The 15,828-nt window shown below is 39.1% G+C and overlaps 1 protein-coding gene across 1 annotated transcript in view; it reads left to right on the top strand.

Moving 5' to 3' along the window:
* Positions 1-15,828, top strand: part of LOC122554966 (integrator complex subunit 6-like) — a 95,735-nt gene that overhangs the window by 17,249 nt on the left and 62,658 nt on the right. Inside the window, exons 3-5 of the mRNA XM_043700434.1 lie at positions 2,377-2,466; positions 4,177-4,360; positions 10,963-11,091. Of these exons, the coding sequence (XP_043556369.1) occupies positions 2,377-2,466; positions 4,177-4,360; positions 10,963-11,091 (403 nt within the window). The remainder of the gene's footprint in view (positions 1-2,376; positions 2,467-4,176; positions 4,361-10,962; positions 11,092-15,828) is intronic.

The raw sequence follows: 15,828 nt of genomic DNA, 5'->3' as shown, positions 1-15,828 counted from the left end.
AATAATACTGGAAGATTGGTGAATGTTAACCATTTTTATGGTTAATTTTAATTTTCAACCAAGTTTCTTTTTATTCATGTTTGAACAGGAGGCGATGCGGAGGCTATGGGGTCAGAGTTGCTGAATTGATTTAAGTGGGGTTGAAAAAAAGCTTTGTTGAAAGAGCTTGCTTACTGTGTGGTTGCCTATACTGGCCTTGCAGCAAGTACAGTCATATGTGAAATAACCCATCCCTTGATGTCACAAGTGATCTTTATTCATGTATCGAAAATCAGGAAGGAAAGTGTCAAAATGGAGAAGGGTTTTTCCCTCTGACAAGATTCCAAAATACATGGGGCAACTTTAGAAATTGGTTGTAGAGACCCTAAAAGTAAATTCAAGCAAAAAATCCATTCTCTTTTTGATAGGCATTTGTGGGTATTTTGAATGAGCTGCTGCAGCAGACCACACAGAAAACATCACTTCAGATGGGGAGACTGTTAATTGTGGAGTGATGGTGTTGAATTTGTTGAGGGGGGTAGGGGGTGGAAGCTTTGATTTAGAAGCTATCATGGCTAATGAAATAGTGGAGCATATTCACTGAACCTGAAACCTTTTGCTCTTCTGGATTTTCTCTGATCGAAAGCTAACTGCCCTCCCTTGCTCCTCCCAACCTGCAACAAATTCATATTATGGGACCTTTGTATCTTTTGTGGCAGTCAAATTTGATGGGATGGGTTCCCCTCTGGGCACTCAATGCTGTACTCGATTCATTCATTTAGTGGACCAGCCTATGCAAGTCAAAGATTCATTGAAAAAATAAAAGTCTCGAGTCTAAACATTTTAAATCTGAATACCTGAGTGCCCAGGCATGTGTTGGTGATTATTTGTATTGGGAAGGACTGTGTGTGTCTGCTTTCTTATGTGTATTTTCCTTCTGTAGACAATCCATTGTGGTTTTCTTGCTGTCACATCTCTGGCATGGATATCGCTTGCCATTCTAAACTCCCTATCCTGCTTTGATCCATCTCTGATGGGGGATATACCTGTTGGTCTGAGAATGCGTCCTGTGCAGTTGGAGCACAGACTGGGGTTTGAACATGCAGCACTGCAACACCATGGGAGCACTAGCCTCAGCACAAGTACTAATTCTGATGTTAGGAAAATAGGAACAGGTGTAGGCCGTTCAGCCTGTTGAACCTGGCCTGTTTTTCGTATGATCATGGCTGATCAAACCTTTTACTCACACCCTACCCCTAAGCCTGCATGCCACTGATAATCAGAAATCTGTTCACTTAAACTGTAAACATACTCAGACTGAGACTCCACAGCTGTCCGTCGAAGAGAATTCCAAAGGTTGACAATCCTCTTGACTCCAGTTCACTTCTAAACCTGAATCTTGAAGTAAAATACCTTATGACAGAAAGGTGCAGGGGAACGTTTAACATAAAACAATTTCCCATTTTAATACCTTTCTGTTCATTTGGCATGAATTAGTGTTTTCCTATTTTTCTTTGGAGAGTATGGAGCAAGGACTTTCCTTGAACCATTAATTTGATGGTGCTGGGCTTTTGACCCCATTTTCTCTATCACAGACACTGCTGGCTTCACTACAGAACTTTGCTTGTCTGTGCCCCTAACTCCGCTGTCCTTCAAGCATTGGTTATTGCCCATTCCAGTGTTGTTCCAGCCACCAAACATCTACCCCTCTATAAACTGTGCCCATCTGGGCTCTGCTGCCCATGCCCTAATTTGCGCCATGTCTTTCACCCATCACCTTAGTGTTTTCTGACCAGTGTTGGTTCTCTGGTCTAACAGTGGCATGAATTGAGGTGCTGATTTCGAGAGCTAATGCAGACATCGTAAGCTGAATGTCGTCTTCCTGCACTGTATAAATTGAGATTTTATCTGGCACATCAGTGGAGAGAGAGAGAGAAATAATGTTTCAAGTCCAGGACATTATCAGGAATGCTTTTTAAAGTTTGATTACCTGAATGTGGTGATTGTCGTGTACGAGTTTTGAACCCAGACTTTTCAGTATGGTGGTACCTCCCAAGTCACTGGGGCTGTCAGGAGCGCTCTTACATGGAAATCTTGCATTTTGCAGATTAAATTTTGTTTCTTGGAAAAAGCAGTGAAGCTTGAGGAGAGCAGTTGAAGGTAAACGAGTCAATGTCTTCAAAGTATTGGCGTTCCAAGTCCAAATGACTTATTGTTACTTACAGTACATAACAGTTGGTTTCACAGTTGTTGAATGTTTTCATTGATCCTAAACATGGTGTAAGTAATAGCTAGCTTGTATTTCATGTTAACAACAACATTGATAAGATAATTAGCAGCTTTATGGCTTCTTTAAATTATGAATTACTTAGAATGTTTTCTTTTGCTTTTATTTAGGGGCGAAATCCTTTCTTTCTGGAACCATCAATTATTGTTACAATTACTGATGGAAACAAATTGACAAACAGTAGCGGGATACAGGATGAGGCAAGTGTTTCTATCATGGTATTCATCAATAGTTTCTTAATGACCGTTTTCCCTCATGGTGTTTCTGTTCATAGAATGGCATTTTTGATTGCCTCAAAGGCCAGAACTGTTTATTAAATGCAATAAATTGAGACAATTCTGAATTTCCATGGCCGATATCACATTTATATCACTTGGCATTGACATTTGATCATATGTATCAATTTGGACATTAAAAATGCTTTGAAAAGTTCGTGACTTTAACTCCGATTAGAAGTAAATTTGATAATTAGCTCAAATCCCCTCCCCTTTATGCTGACCAGGCTTCTCCTGTGGTATCTCAGTTAACTTATTCACCAGCATATTCATTTTGAAATGGAGTAAAACATGCTGAAAAAAAGTTTATCATCTTGAGACCAGTGCTTCAGCCTTGTTTAAAGTAAGTTGAGACTGCATTTAAAATCCGAACCATCTCTTTCGCAGACATCTGAGTTGACTTTGTGACGATACAGTAGTTCCATCCCCCCGCCATATCCGCAGGGGATATGTTCCAGGTCCTATTGTGGAAGCCTGAAACCGTGGATAGGAGTGAACCCATTCATTTAAATGGGAAACTTATCTTCCTGGCAACCTGCTGGCCCCTGACTCTGGAACGTTCCCTATCATGTCTTCCGGGAGTAACCAAATCTGCAGAAAACTATTCCGCAGATACGGGGGTAGCCCTGTGATTATGCAATCGTTCTGATTTTGGTTTGGCTTAGTATCCCCATCATTTGATCAGTCTGTTCTCAAGTATTACAATGTGAAACATCATAACATGTGAACATGGACTGAGCACACATTATCCAACCTTGGAGGACTATTCTTGTGCGTAGTTATTTGCATACATCGGCAAACTCCACCATAATGTAGCTGATAGGTTAAGTGCTCTGTGTGTACTGAAGGAACTGTCATTGTACAGTGGTAGAAATTATTGAAATTCAAATAAAACCAGGATGAGTGACTTCTCACGCAAATTGTATGAACCCCTTTAGCCCTTTCACAAGCTGTTTTAGGCTCAAACTCCATATGCATTAGTTTTTTCTAACTGTGATGGATGAACTTGCCTTTGCATTATTTAAAAGCATGAGCAATAAAGGCAAATGATGTTTAAATTACGAAAATATGCACCTCTTAACCTGCTGTTAAGGTGGTTCAGTTACCTCAGACTCCTTGTATGTTAATGCCTGGTTTAAAATTTCATATTTATGCAAAAAACACATTTTTGTCTTCCTGACCTGATGGGTTGTGATAATGAAACTGTTTGTTACAAAATCATGCTGTAAGTTGACATACACCCTGTATGCTTCTCACTTTTTTAAAAAAAAAGGTAGTGATTAAAAATTGCAGTGTGACTGTCCATTTATAAATTAACAAAATGATCCCATCAATCTTTCCGCTCACACTGCCTGTTCTTGACATGGGTGATGGACCACTTTATTGACCATGCTGCTCATGACTGGTTGATTTAACACAGGCTAGATTCTCTCTGTATGGTCTTGCATAGAAGTGAAGTATATATCCTCAATTTGATTTTCAGTTTATTTTTAAATGATTGCTTATGAAGACCCTTTGCATTGGACACTTCAGTAATAAAAATGATTATTGAAAAGTTAACTGTTCGGTGAGAAGTGAAGCTTGTCCATCAAACTAGTAAAACATTCAGTAAACTGTTTCTTTATGCCATTCCAGCTCCACCTTCCACTCAATTCTCCTTTGCCAGGAAGTGAGTTAACCAAGGAGCCTTTTCGATGGGATCAGAGACTATTTTCCCTTGTCTTACGACTTCCTGGATTGATGCCTCCCGAAGCAGAACAGTTGGGTAGTGTGCCATCTGACGAATCTGCCATTACACCCATGTGTGAAGTTACAGGAGGTGAGGTGAACGCTGAATGCAGTTGATCATTTAAATGGGCCATCTCTTTTTAAAGAACAGTTGCCTTTGATTTGTTACTAAAATTAGCCATCGCAGATCCTTTGTTTTGCTCGTGATGTTCTGTTGTGTTTTGTCCCTGTTACTTGTGCCTCTGGTGGTGAGGCAGAATTTGAGGATTCAAAGACTGCAAGTTGCAAAGCAAAGCAAAATTAGTTACCCAACAGTCTTAATTTCAAAAAATACCATTCAACAAACTGGTCACAGAATTTATATTTTTATTGTGAAATTAACTGAATAGATGGTCAAAACTCAGCAACTTCTACTAAAAGCAGAGTGAGTTCTCTAGTAAAGATTAGTAATGTATCATGTGTAAACTTTAATCTGTCACCTTCATCGTTGCACTCTGAGACATGTATGATGGGTTACTTGGCTATCATCTCCATTCTAGATGAGAATGGTGCTGACATGAAGTGAAAGCCATTTTGCTTTGCTAAATAATAGTGACAAAATAAAAAGTTTGGACCACAAAATTGCAAGGTATAATTTGACTCCAGATTCAAATAACTAGTGTGCTATTGTAGCATTTTTCTTGCAGTTTGACATTTTATCTATTCATATTATTGCCTTGTAATTTGTTCCTACCATATTAGTATCCCTTGTGATTTTGGCTTTGTGCAGTATCTTGTAATGCTCTGCTGACCACTTGATTTCTCATCTTGTATGCTGCCCTCACAATCATTCTGTTTGAATGTGGGCTTGTTTAATAAAAGTGAATGGAAACCTTGTTGCAAACACTTGTTATGTAAAGTTCAAGTTTAACAATGCAAAAGATGCATTTAATTAAATATTGTTGCAGGTGTGATCTTCTAAATTGTATAATAGCCTAATATTCCTATGTGAGACAACTATTGAGATCTTGACAAAGTTAATTAGTTAAGTAACTTTGACAATTAAAGTAGTATGATCATGTTATTCTTGGTTAATTGCCATATAATTGGCAAGTGTGCTGTTTCTGTCTCCCTTCTGGGATTGACTTCTCTTAGTTCATCATCAACATGGGTGTATCCAGCTAGGCTGCTGTCTCCCTGAGGAGCAAAACAAGTGCAGGATGAGAAAAAGTAAATCAGTTCATTGCAACTAATTCCAAAGGTATCCTAAATTTCCCGTTAGACGAGTAACATTTTTACGTATCCTGTTCAGAGGCGTTTTGCACACCTCTGGATCAGTTGGGGCTTGAATCCAGACCTCTTGGTTCAGAAGAAGGGATTTTATCATTGTACTACAAGAGCTCATATTAACCTTATTCTGCTTTTGCTAATTAACCTTATTATTTTTCATTTGGGTGAAAAACCTTTCTTGATAATTAATTTGAACTCTTCATTATGAATTTATCCTTTAATCATCCTTTTCTGGGTTGCTTTGCAATATTAAAAAACATTATTTTCGCAATAGTGTCTGCCATGGTTTATTGGCAAAGATTGCTGTAAGATTGCACCACAAAATCCAGGTTGACACTTGTTCACTGTGGTAGTGACGCAGATTGTATTCCTCTGCATTCCCTCTGTCAGTAATACAGCTAGAGGTAGTGTATTTTAGATGAGATGTTAACTTCAGTTATGCCCTTGGGTGGAGGCAAAAGATCCTAAGGCAGAATTTGCCAAGTGAATGGCCAAATTCAACCCATTCCCCTTTTTAATAATTATCGTTTGACCGACATCACCAAAAGCAAGGTATCTGGTAGCTATCACATGGCTGTTGTGTGCGACTTTGCTGTCTGCAAAATGGCTGTCCCATTTCTTGTATTACAACATTGACATTTCAAAATTGTCTTTCTAGGCTGTGAAGGGTCTCTGCACATGCAGATGTTGTCCAAGCAGAGTAGCCTTGCAGATGGTCAAGTTTGAATATGTCAAACTTGTTTTATAGCTTTTATAGCTTTTGCACTTAAGCACTCTTCTCCTCTGTGTGCCATTTTAGTGGCGCAAGAACAAAATTGATGGAACTTTTCTCATCCATGGATTTCTGTTGCAATCGTCCAACCCAAGCACGATCTCCAGGGATTTGTACTTTGGTATAATGAACAAACCCAGCATTCTATTTGCTTTGTTAATTGCATCTCCAGGCAAGAGTGAGACTATTGTCACAGAACACTTTATAAATTTCTTGTAAGTTCAGTATGCATCATTGTCGACTTTTGGTGTACAATTTGCTGTAATGTTTCAGATAGAATCAATTAAGTTTAATTTGTGCTTATAACCCACAGTACACCTGCATTTACATTCATCCCTGTGGATGAGCATCTGAAATATTTTGAAATTGGGCAGGTGTGAAATGAGTGTCAAACTTGGAAAGGCAAAAAAAGGAGGCAGATACCAAAAGCTTGTTTGGTCACATGTTCTTCGAACAAGTTAAAGAAGGGAAAGAGTCATGCACTGGGGGAACTTGGAATTTGCAAGTTTTCCTATTCGAAGGCAAAAACAGAATTGTTTGACATTGAGAGTTTGCGTAATATGATAGTGGGCTTGGGGAAATTGCTGTGAGGATCGAAAAATGTAACAATAAGAATAATGATTGTTGACTTGAATTGTTGTGGAAAAAGACCTTTATCATGGGAGTTCCCCACACTTCATGCTTGGCAGATTGGATGAAAGGGTTTGAAGGTGGTATTTGATTGTGAATAAAAAGATCTTGAGGTTATCACTATCTTCGAGAATGATTATTAAATATTGAACTACTTTTAAGAAGATTGCTTGATGTCAGACCAGGTCTGATAGATGGCTAGGCCAACCGTGCAGTTACCAACTGCTATCATTCATCTATGGGGCCTTGTCAGCAGCATAGTCTTGATATCTGAACTTGTGGTGAATATCTCTTGACGATTTTCAATTTGCTTGAAACAAAAAAACTTAATAAATTGCCTTCACCTTGTCACGGGCTGAATGTGTTTTAAAACATCAGTCTCTTTACAGAACTTTTTTTCAGGAAAAGAAAAGCTGTCCAGACTCACGACTGCAATTCTTAAAACTTTGCATTCTGTGAAGTGACGTTTAAAAATAATCCAGTCAAACCAATGAGCGTGCAAAATCTCTCTTCCTGTTGATTGGCACAGCCCTGAAATTTTGAGTTTCTGAGATGAGACATTAAGTGCAATCACCTATTTGGCAGACAAAACCTGTCGCAGACATGAAATAATAGAATCTCTGTCTGAAATATGCAAATGAGAGATTTGAAGGGCCTCATTGAGCAGGTGGGGAGAGTCTGAGAATATGTACTGACAACAATCCTGACAAACTGTCTGTCTCGTGCGATCTCTCCCATATGTCCACTTCAGCAAAAGTTATCCACCCTGAGAGAAAAGTGACTGCAAATGAGATCTTTTTCATCAAGGAATTCTACGCTGTACACCTATACCCAGGAAAGCAGCTGAACTAAATGGCCCAAACCTTGGCTTATCATATAGAGATCTGTCAAGGAACAACTAACACTATCACTTTAATTTTCATGAACTGAAAAATCTTTGCCAGCCTGTGCTCTTGGTCTGCCAATAGTATGTGTGTATTTGGCTCTGACAAATGTGCGGCCAGATGTATATTATCTTATTTCTGCCTTAGCTCTGGGGAGAAAATGTTTGTGAACTGTTTGTTCTTGAAGAAACCTAAGAGTAAGCTCTCAAATCTTTTTAGATATAAATAGTGGGATACTCCGAATTGACGAAACCCATTCTCTAAAATGAGTAAAAACTTGTTTTGTCAAAGAGTGGAAAAGTTAGAGGAATAATTTCATCACTGCTGTCATGAATACACCTTTAATAACATATATATTCTCACGTCTGTTGATTTGGAGAAATCTGCATTCATCCCTTGTGGTTGGAGGGTTCCTAGGCGGAAGATGAGTCGCTCTTCCTCCAGGCGTCGTGTTGCCATGGTCTGGTGATGGTGTTGTTTTCCCCAGAGTGTCAGAGATAGAGGTTTATAAAATTGAGGAGCATGGATAGGGTAAATAGACAGGATCTTTTCCCTGGGATGATTGAGTCCAGAACTAGAGGCATAGGTTTAAGGTGAGAGAGGAAAGATTTAAAATGAACCTAAGGGACGACAATTTCCTGCAGAGGGTGGTGCGTGTATGGAATGAGCAGCCAGGCGAATTTGTGGAGGCTGGCACAATTACAGAATTTAAATAGCATCTGGATGGTTATAAGAATAGGGAGGGTGTGGAGAGATAGGGGCCAAATGCTGGCAAATGGTACTAGATTAATTTAGGATATCTGGTTGGCATGGACAAGTTGGACCGAAGAGTCTGTTTCTATGCTGTACATCTGTGACTCTAGCCGACATCCAAGATATGAGCAGAATTAGGCCATAGAGTCTACTCTACCATTGAATTAAGGCCGATATGTTCCTCAACCTCCATTTTCCTGCCTTCTCTCTGTAACCCTTGATTTCTTGCTTATCAGGATCCTGTCTGTCTTAAATATCATCAGTGATTTGGTGTCCACAACCTTGTGCAGTAATGAGTTCCACAGCTTAATCATCTTCTGACTGAAGTAATTCCTCCTCAATCTTGATTTAAAATGTAGTGCCTTCACTTTGAGGCTCTGCCATCAGGTAATAGTCTCTCCTACTAGTGCAGCATGTCCACTATCCAAGTTTCTCAGAATTTCACACATTTCCATGAAATTACCTTCCCACCCCCACCCAAATCCTTCTCAGGTTCATGGAGTATAAACCCAGAGACTCCAACTACTCCTTATAAGGAAAGCCTTTAATTCCTGGGATTATTCTTATAAACCTCCTATGGATCTCTTTAGATACAGGGCCCAAAATTGCGCTTAATATTCCAATATTGCAGTCTGACCAGAGCCTTAGACGTGCCTCAGCAGTCCAAGCCTGTTCTTGTATTCTAGTCCTCTTGAAATAAATGCTACTATTGCATTTGCCTTCCCAACTGCCCAAAAAACCTGCATGTTAGTCTCTAATCTTGAACAAAAACTCCAAAGTCACTGCGCGCTTTGGATTTCCAAAGCTTTTCTCTGTTTAGAAAATAGTTAATGTCTCTATTCCTCCTTGCAAGGTGCATAACCTCTCACTTGCCCGTGCTATATTCCATATGTCACTTCTTTGTCCACTGTCCTAGCTTGTCCCAGTCCTTCTGCAGCTTCCCTGCTTCCTCAATACTACCTGTCCCTCTGCCCATCTTAGTGTCATCTGCAAACTTAGCAACAACGCCCTCCGTTCCTTCTTCTAGATCATTGATGTATAACATGAACAATTGTGCTCAGAGTAGAACGTCCCTAGTCGCCAGCTGCCATTCTGGGAAAACCCCTTTATCCACCATTCTCTGCCTTGTGCCAGTCAGCGAATCTTCGATCTATGACAGTACCTTGTCCCTAACACCATGGATTCTTTTCTGTGTGACACCTTGTCAAAAGCCTTCTGGAAATTCAAATTGATCATGTCCACTGGTTCTGCCTTGTCGAACATGCTCATTACCACCTCAAAGAATTGTAATAAATTTGTCAGGTGTGACTTCTCCTTGACAGAAGTGTACTGACTCAGTTCTGTTTTAACAAATGATGTACATTTCAGAATCTCATCCTTAATAATGGATTCAAATGTTACCAATGACTAAGGTCGGGAATTACCAGTTTACAATTTCCTATCTTCTGCCTGTCACCACCCTCCTTAAACAGGAGTGTTACAATAGCCATTTTCTGGTCCTCTGGGACTCTCACTCCAGTGATTGGTAATGAGCTTCACAAATACCTCAAAATCTCCCCTGCTATCTCCTTCAGAACTTGGGGATAAAGTTCATCTGGTCCTGATGAGATGTCCACTTTCAGAGTACATAAATACTCTACCCCTAGTAGATAAATTTATAAGGCATTGCCTACCAGTAGTGCACATGGCTGTAATTTTGCTCTAAGATGTACCTGTGGATAATTGATTTGTCTTCCACAGCACTGATGTCGACTTGAGGTTGCTACTGTTACACAGTGACGTGGGAAGCATTGTTTTCAAAGGGTCAAATATCCAGGTGTTTGTTATTCCCACTCAGATCTAAAATGAGCAAATGATCAAGCATCAACTGCTGTTTGTGGAGGAGAGTCCCAAACACCTGTCATTCGGTGTGTTGAAGTGCTATCTAATGTCTCTCCTGAATGGTCTGGCCATAATTCTCAGTCTAGGTCCCCCAGTTCTAGATCATTCCAGCAAATCATTTTTGCACTATCCTTGGTGTTTCAGACCTTTTTGATAATTAAAAATACCAGAATGATGCTTTTAACTTCATGTGCTCGACTGAGCCTTAGTTGAAGATTACTTGATTGCTTTTCAGTTCTGAATATCATTTATTGAATGAGGTTCTGATGCACATGTGAGTTTTCTATTTCACCTCTGTTTATGGTAAATCTTTCCAGTGAGCTTTTTGAGTATTGCCTATAAAATTGTCATTTCACTGATTTTTAAATAAAAATTGGTCCACTCTCAATGAATGGCTGAAATTGTTAATGTAGAAATCTGGAAACTGATCAAATGTGTATTTCGTATGTCTGAAATAATATTTGTACAAGTTCTTAAAAGCATTCTTTTAAAAAAATTATTCAGGTCGTTCATATTGTGTGTGCACCCAGCGAATGTTACTCCAGTGTCTGGAATCACTTGTGCAGAAAGTGCAAAGTGGAGTGGTGCTTAACTTTGAAAAAACTGGCCCAGATCCAGCACCTGTTGGAGAAGGTAAGTTATGCCTTTTACCTAAATGAACATACTTAAATAATTTGTATTTATGATTTTGTTCCACAAGCCGAGGCTGAGATTAGCTCTCCGAAGTTTTATCTACTTAGGGTGCCATTAAAAATGGATTGGTTGAATGTCAGAGCATAGGAACAGCAAAATCATCTCAAATGTGTTCCATTATTTGGTTAGATTGTGTCTGATCGGGATCTTAACTCGACCTGCTGCTTTGGTTCTATAACCATGAGTATACTAGCTGAACAACAACCTTTCCATCTTAATTTTGAAAGTTTCAACTGATTGAGGCACAGCAGATGAGAGCACTCCAGATTTTCCCTTTCTGTTGTGGAAATGCTTTTACCATCAGCCTCTAATTGCACAGTTAGTCACCCTTGTTCTGGATACACCTCACAGAGGAAAGAAAAGTTTCCCTGTATGTACCCTATTATTAAATTATTTAACAAGGATGCAGTGTTTGAGCTTGCCTGCCATTCTGTCCAGCAAGCCACAAAGTTGAATTGGTTTCAGACCACCATTCAATATTGTGTATTCTCACTGGTCATGTGAATGTGATGGTTGCTTTGTTTTGTGATGCAATAAAGGGGCATTGGAACTGCTGTGGCGAGTGTTCATTTGATTCTAAGATAATGTTATGCAGGACTAAAGTTTAAGGCACATGGCAATATTTTCAAGGTGGAAGATGCTTCTGCGTTTTTATTGAAATTCAGTGTCCTCCATGTAAAATACGTATTGCCTTGAAATTGCCGGAAAAATAAGTTTTGTAGGTATTCACCACATCTAATAGATTCTAAAAATAATTCCAACAATTCATGAAGATAGAGAGAGAAAATAAAGTACGAGGGCAAACTAGTAATGAATATCAAAATTGACAAAAAGAGCTTCTTCTAATATATAAAAAGGAAGTGGCCTTGGTGAACATAGGCTTCTGAGCAAATAAATCTGGGGAGATAGTTATGCGGAACAAAGTAGTGGCACAGAAGTCAAACAGATATTTGGCATCAGTCTTTATGGTCGAAGATACTTGAAACATCCTGTTAATAGTAAAGAATGTCTGGTAGGAATGAAAAACCATCATAAGACAAAATAATAGGGTAAAGGGCTTAAGTCCCTTGGACCTGATGGTTTAGATTTTGAGAGCCTAAAGCAAGTAGCTGCAGTGATATGGATGCATTGGTTGTAATTTTCCAAAAGTCCTTGGATCTGGAGAAGCACCAGAGGCCAGGAAAACTTCCAATGTGATACTCCTATTCAAAATGGAAGAGAGGCAAAAAGGAGATCACTATAGTCTGATAGGCCAAACATGAGTTGGTAGACAAATGTTACGATCAGTTAATAAGGATGTATGAGCACATTTGCAAAATCATAATCTAATCAAGCAGGGTGGGCATGGATTCATGAGAGGAAAGTCCTTTCCATCTCGAGTTTTTTGAGGAACTCTCAACCAGAGTGGGTAGAGGGGAATCAATAGACATGGGTAGTATATTGATGTGGATAGAGAAATGGCCAACAGACAGGAAACAGTCCAGAATAGGGATGAGGGGTTCTTTCACAGGTTACCAACCCGTCATCACTGGGGTGCCACAGGGATCAATGCTGGGACTGTAATTCTTCACAATGTTAGTTCATGGCTTGGAGGAAGGAAGTGAATGTACTGAGCCAAATTTGCATATGACACAAAAATAGATGGCAAGGCAGATTGCGAGAGGAATGCAAACATTTTACAGAGAGCTATCACTAGCTTAAAATAAGTGTGTAAAAGAATTGGCAAATGGAGTGTAATGGTGGGGAAAATGTGAAGTTGATTTTGGAAGGGAGAACAAAAGAGCAGAACCAGTGCATGAAACGTTGAAAGCTAGGATACAGGTGCAGCAGGTAGTCAGATAGGCAAATGGCATGTTGGCCCTTTATTTCAAGGGAAGGGAAGTGTTGGCATAGCTGTACAAGAGACTGGTGAGATCACACCTGGAGTATTGTGAACAGATTCGTCCCCTAACCTAAGGAAAAGTATTAATTTCAATACAGGTCAGAGTATGTTTAGTGTATGTTTACTAGAATGAAACAAGGAATGGAGGAATTGTCTTAGGAGCAAAGGTTTAGGGTTGGGACTGTTCTCACTGGAATTCAGAAGAATGAAAGGTGAACTTGTTGAAACCTACAGGTTTCTGAAGAGGCTTGACAGGGTAAATGCTGAGAGGGCATTTGCCACATGGGAGAGTCGAGGACTATAGGGCATCATCTCGGCCTTAAATGAGTATCCCTTTTATTATGAGACTAAGTGGAATTTCTTAAGGGTTGACAGTCTTTGGAACTCCTTGTCACAAAAAGGTGTGGGGACAGAGTGCTAGTATATATAAACGGGTAATCCCCCTGCTATCCGAAACTAGAGTGTTCCCAAGAAACAACGTAAAGCCAAATTGCATTATTTAAATGGAGAAAGTAGCGCCATTTTCATATAAGCAAAAATTGCAAAAACAGGTACGAATGTCAGTCTTTCGTTAAAGCGAACATTCGAAAAGTTGGGGATACCTGTATTTAGGGCTGAGATTCTTGATCAGTAAGGCAATCAATGTTTATGGGACAAAGGGCAGGATATGATGTTAGGAATGTTGGGTCAGACGATTCTTTTGAAGGGGATAGCAGGCGCAAGGGGCTGAAAAGCCCAAATCTATTCCAATTTCTTATGTTTCTTATTGTTATAAAGAAGATGTGCAATCTTGACACATTTTTAGATAGTTTATACCACTTTGCTGTTAGTGTTGTCAAAGCTGAAACAGTTGCAACCCCTTAGTCTTCCTACTGAAGTTAATTATCAGAAATTGGTGAATTTAGTGCATCAACCTTAATCCGTTCTAATCTTGCTGCAGCTATATCGAGCTTAGTAATTCATGTTGCAGGGATCCTGTGATTTATGGTGCAAGTTAACAAGGAAACCAGAGGCTGAATGCTGCTGTGCAGTACATAGGAAGTTGGATTGATGGAGTGTATAAGACAAAACTTAATGGAGCCTCTTAGAGTAAATGTCAAGTACTGTTTCTAGCAAGTAAAGGAAAAGGCCCTTCATTCTCTTTATGGTGTCAAAATAATGGCTGAAGATCAAAGATATGAAGCTGTAGTAAGGTCATCAAATCAGTGCAGACGAATAATTGAGGTAAATAAGGTCTAAGTGTCATACCAGCAGTATCAGTACAATGCATTCAGAATTCATCAATTAGCTCCAACAAGAGCATGCTAGTTAGTGTTCAATTCAGTCTATTAATCAGAATGAGCCATTCAAAAGAGGAGTCTCCTCTGAACTTGTAAGAAAGACTTGAGAATCAAAGGGAGCTGACTGACATTAAATTTAGTAGAGGCACATGGTGCCCTTATTATGGTCAAGAAGTAGATCTGGAAAATTAACTCCAATTACAAGACCCAGGGCAAGATCAAAGTAGCATGGAAAACAGATTTCTGATTTGAGTAGTGGAGTTGAGTATTTGGAGTTAGGTCAGAACCAAGTTTTAGTAACATTTAGGGGGGGTTCATGGATCTTTGAAATACCACAGAATAAATAGCCTTTCTAAGCTGTGTTTACCTTCTTGAACTGTTTCCTTCAATATTTTGGTTCCTAAAACTTTTATGCTTGGCGTGTGACGATTTTGTAGATTATATTTCTAAGTCTATAGGGAGTACAAATTCCATAATTTGCACGCATGCACAAAAGGTCGAGGTTAGTGGCAGCAGGGTAACACTTGAATCATTCTCGACCGTTCTGTTAAAAAAGACAGATCATAATTGAGAACTACCCAAGAGAAATGTTGAAGCAGCACTGTTACTTGGAGTGAATATGAAGGAGTGAAGCAACAGTTTTGTGAGAAGTACTTCATTTGAGGTACTTGAATTCAATACGGCTCTATAATTCAACTGTTTCAACTGATGGCCACAGCAGTGTTCTTAGAATAATTCGGGATTGAGGAAGAAACCATTACCATTGATTCTCGATCTCCTCACAAACTTTGCTGATCAGTCGTTGATATTAATTAGCCATAGTCCACAAAGAACTTCAGTTGTCTCCGTTAGAGAAAGACAATTTGTATGTAGTGTCAGACATCTGCATTTGACTTAAATTGTAGGGTATTTGTGTGCATCAGTCAATTGATCAGGAAACTTTTTTTGGGAGTCATTAGAATGTAGAAATCACTTCAACTCTGCATGTTTTCATTTTGGAGTTAAGTGGTTTTCCTGATTTTGAACAAAAGTTTTCTCAACATTAGGTCAGATTTTTAAACCCTTTCGAAAACCATCTTGAATTGCATTGAAACCTAATGCCTCCTTTGTACTGTTTACTTTTTGAAACACCTCTGCCTTGATGAAGCACGTGAAAAAGATACTTGGTCTGTCAAAAATGGTGAAATTACCTACGAGGTAATCACTTATTCCACAAGATATGTTTTCACCTTCTGTTAATTTGCTCATTTTACCTTGATAACACATGGTATTATGCCTTTTTGTCGAAGAGAGGATTGTTTATAATGCAAAGAAATTGTTAAAAATGCACAGCATCTTGACATGGAACATAAAAGCTAACTTTTTGTTGTTTAGAATTGAGGATTTTTTGATTTCTGTTTTGAATTGCTTGATGTCCCATGTTGTCCTAATACTTCACTGAGACACACGTTGTGGTGGGCCATTAATTCTCAATTGTCTTCATTCATAGGCAAGTGAATAGCACTGAATGAATTT

This window comes from Chiloscyllium plagiosum, chromosome 12 (genome assembly GCF_004010195.1).
Source record: "Chiloscyllium plagiosum isolate BGI_BamShark_2017 chromosome 12, ASM401019v2, whole genome shotgun sequence".
NCBI classification, from domain to species: domain Eukaryota; kingdom Metazoa; phylum Chordata; class Chondrichthyes; order Orectolobiformes; family Hemiscylliidae; genus Chiloscyllium; species Chiloscyllium plagiosum.
The sequence above is the reverse complement of the archived record's forward strand: the minus strand, read 5'-3'. Positions and strand labels throughout refer to the sequence as shown.